Source organism: Chaetura pelagica, unplaced genomic scaffold (assembly GCF_000747805.2).
Source record: "Chaetura pelagica isolate M959 unplaced genomic scaffold, ChaPel_1.0 scaffold69, whole genome shotgun sequence".
Lineage (NCBI taxonomy): Eukaryota > Metazoa > Chordata > Aves > Apodiformes > Apodidae > Chaetura > Chaetura pelagica.
The window spans coordinates 3,905,577-3,909,016 of record NW_009970724.1 but is presented as its reverse complement, the minus strand read 5'-3'; the positions used below and the strand labels follow the sequence as shown (position 1 = coordinate 3,909,016).

Sequence of the window (3,440 nt, the reverse complement as noted above, 5' to 3'; positions counted from 1 at the left end):
AGGGATTTACCAATAAAATCAATAAACATTTGCAGACTGTTGGTAGTGATACTGTTGAGATAAGGTAGAGTTACAGGCCTGTTTGATCAATGTTTATTACAGGGCTCATACTTTTTTAATAGAAGTGGATTAGAAAAGTGTGGGGTTATTTCTCCTCCTGGCACTGGGTTCTTTAGGTTTCATATACACAGAAACTTTATCTGACTTGTTTCATTTAAATGTGTAAAAGTTATTGAAATTCAAAAGCATCCAGGTTTGAACTAAAAATTCCTTTCTTCACTCCCCCCAGGTTAATTTGTTGGCTTTTGGAGTGATTATTTATAAAGTATTTCGACACACTGCAATGTTAAAGCCAGAAGTTAGTTGCTATGAAAATATAAGGTAAGTTTGCCATTTAATACAAATTCTACCTTCTGTAAGTTTAAATACAGCCAGAGATTAAAATGAGTATTCAAAAAAAACAATTCAATCTTCAGGAGGTTTTGTAGAAAAATAAAGATTTTTTTTTTTTTTTCTGTTATCTTCTTACATAGGTTTGGAGGTAGGTTTTGCAATCTTTATTACCTCCTACAGTAACACTGGGACTGTGTGAGAGATGTGTATGGAATACAATGAGTGGCCTGTATCAACCTTTCTTTCTTAAGTATTTTACACAGCCTCTATGCAAGCCAAACCAGATTTCAAAACTTATGTCTGAACTGGGATCAAAATATTTGCCTTGAAGTAACAAGTAATACAGAGATAAGAGAATCAAGTCATTCATGTTATTAGTAAAAAGTCTACAGTAGGACATTGTGCTTCTGTGGCATGGGGGGGTGGGGAGGGTTCTCTCCAGGTTTTTTACTTTGCATGCTTCTATGATTTTTCCATCAACTCACTCTCTTTAAAACTGATTTATAGGGACCTTGAAAACCGTTTGTGCAGGAAAAGCTGAAGTGTACTACAGGGAACATTGAAAACAACTTACTGTTTGTGTTGCTTAGGAACACTCCTGCAGTTTCAATGCACTGCACTAGATTTATAGCTAGGATTTAGCAACTGTTTGATTGATTACTTTCTCTTATTCCTCACCCTTCATAGCTTCATGTGGTGAGCTGGTTTTAATGAAGTTGAAAATTATTCATTTTCAGAGGAACAGTGCTAAAAATGTCTGCTGTTCAAAGGAAGTCCTGCAATGACTGGGCTGAGAATGAATAAGAAAGTAATCAGTGGCTTAATTTCCAAGACAACACTCTATAATTTGCTCAAGTCTGTGAGAAGAGCTACACCATGTTAGAAAAAAAATAACAACATATCTAATCAGTTCCTATAATTTTATAGCATCAATATGCTGACCCAGGAACTGTTTGAGAGTATTTGTGTTCTAAAAACAATTATTTTTTTCCTAAAAGAGAAAGAATGAAAGCAAGTCTAGTTTTACGACTGGCACCGTCTTTTGCAGTGAACTTGAGAGGCAGCCTGGGAACCCTTTGATGTTATGCACATGTACTGACCTAAGAGCATACTGTACATTTTTCTGGGTTATTTTTGAGGAGGATAAGGGGGAGGACGAAAAGTGACGGAACGCTTCATAACAGACATATGTTTTTCCTTGGGGAATTACACTAACAGTAGATTTAAATCAAATCATATGGTGCGGCAGTACACCAGAGAGAACACATCTGAAGATTAAAGAAGCCAGTGTTTTAAGGCCCTCCAGTTTTACTCCTTAGCTCTTCTGCAGTTACTGTATGAGCTCATTCGTGCCACAGTGCTACAGCACACCCTAAAGAGCAGCCCATGCATTTGCACCTCTCAGGCCTTTGCAGCTGTGAAAAAAATTGCCTAGGCAGCATTCATCATCCAGAGCAGTAAAGGAAGGAACATAGCAGATGCCCACATGTTTGCAATGTTTCCTTCCTGTCCAGATCCTGTGCCCGAGGTGCTCTTGCTCTCCTGTTCCTTCTTGGGGCTACCTGGATCTTCGGGGTCCTCCATGTTGTCCAGGGATCTGTGGTTACTGCGTATCTTTTTACAATCTTCAATGCATTCCAGGGGATGTTCATCTTCATATTTCTTTGTGTGTTGTCTAGGAAGGTAAGTGTCCCATTTCCTGTGGGAAGCAACTCAGGCAGTCTCATGTACCTACAGGCAGATGCCCAGGCCTGCAGTGGAGCTGTGGTGCAAATGTTTTTTCCAGAGCAAGGGAGGAGGAAATCCTTGTATCACTGATGGGGGAGAGGAGGGAACAGGGGAAACTTTGCTGTTCACAGGAGACAGAACCTCTACCCGGTTTTTACCTTCTCACATATTTCCTCAGTTTTAAAACCAATGTAAGAAACACAGATAAATGCTCTTTTAAATAGTAAAACTGGTTATAGTGCCATTAACCTGCTGAAATCATGCAGTGTTTGCAATAAAACTCACTTCCAGTCTTTCCAGTTAGCTTCAGAATTCACCCATGCTATCCTGAGATGATATTTTCTTCAGTGTCCTGTCCTAAAGCCAAAGCAGCTCAGTCTTAAAACATGTAGTGATGGAAGCAGTACAAAATCAGTTAAAAGACATATAGACCTATTAATACATCTATTTCATATCTTAATTCAATATTTTTATTTCAGATTCAGGAAGAATATTATAGGTTGTTCAAAAATGTTCCTTGCTGTTTTGGCTGCTTGAGATAAACGGAAGGAAAACATGCATGAGCATCTCTGTGGAAGATGGGAGTAACCTAGATGATGTTGTGGTGGATGTTACAGAAAAATATGGTATTGTGAAGATATGAAATGACCCAATGAGCAAGTATGTCTATTGACTGAATTACTGACTGGTTTTGTATATATGTATGCCTTCATGCAGAGCATTTATATTATGCTGTATACAAACAGTATACAAAACTGATTATTGCAAAACAAATATTAATGAAGACCAGAGAAAGAAGCAAATTTCTAAAGAAGCTCAAGACTTTTCATTACTTAGATTTTGTTTCTAATATTAGAAATATCTGCAGCTCTTGAAAGCAAGATACTAAAAACCAACTGGCACAGCAGATTTTAGGAATTGCTTTGCTAGTGGAAACACGTTCACTGTCTTTTTCTAGTAATGAACTTCTTACATATAGTTGTATGTGGCCATCTGCAGGGAATGGATTCCATTAAAGAGTCAATAGATTAAGATCTGATCAGCCCAGACTTCTGAAAACTTTTATTTTAATTTAAAGTAGATTTAAAAAAGGAATTTGTTTAATAGTATTCTCTTATCACTCTGAAATTTATATTTGTATATTAATCATTTTTTTTATTTTTGTAACTTTTAAAGAACTGTTTAGATCTAAAGAGCTGAGGTCAGATCTGATAGAAGAATGATGGGACAGCTATTTTAGAAGTGAAATATTATTTTGTGAATACTTTGAAAAAGATCTGGTTCTTGTTTTATTTAATTGCCAAGACTGAGATCTGCTA

General features: G+C 36.8%; 1 protein-coding gene across 1 annotated transcript in view; it reads left to right on the top strand.

Moving 5' to 3' along the window:
* Nucleotides 1-2,776, top strand: part of ELTD1 (EGF, latrophilin and seven transmembrane domain containing 1) — a 72,525-nt gene extending 69,749 nt beyond the window's left edge. The window contains exons 14-16 of the mRNA XM_010006597.1: nt 290-381; nt 1,908-2,076; nt 2,601-2,776. Coding sequence (XP_010004899.1) covers nt 290-381; nt 1,908-2,076; nt 2,601-2,663 — 324 coding nt within the window. The 3' untranslated portion in view covers nt 2,664-2,776. The remainder of the gene's footprint in view (nt 1-289; nt 382-1,907; nt 2,077-2,600) is intronic.
* Nucleotides 2,777-3,440: the final 664 nt, after the last annotated feature.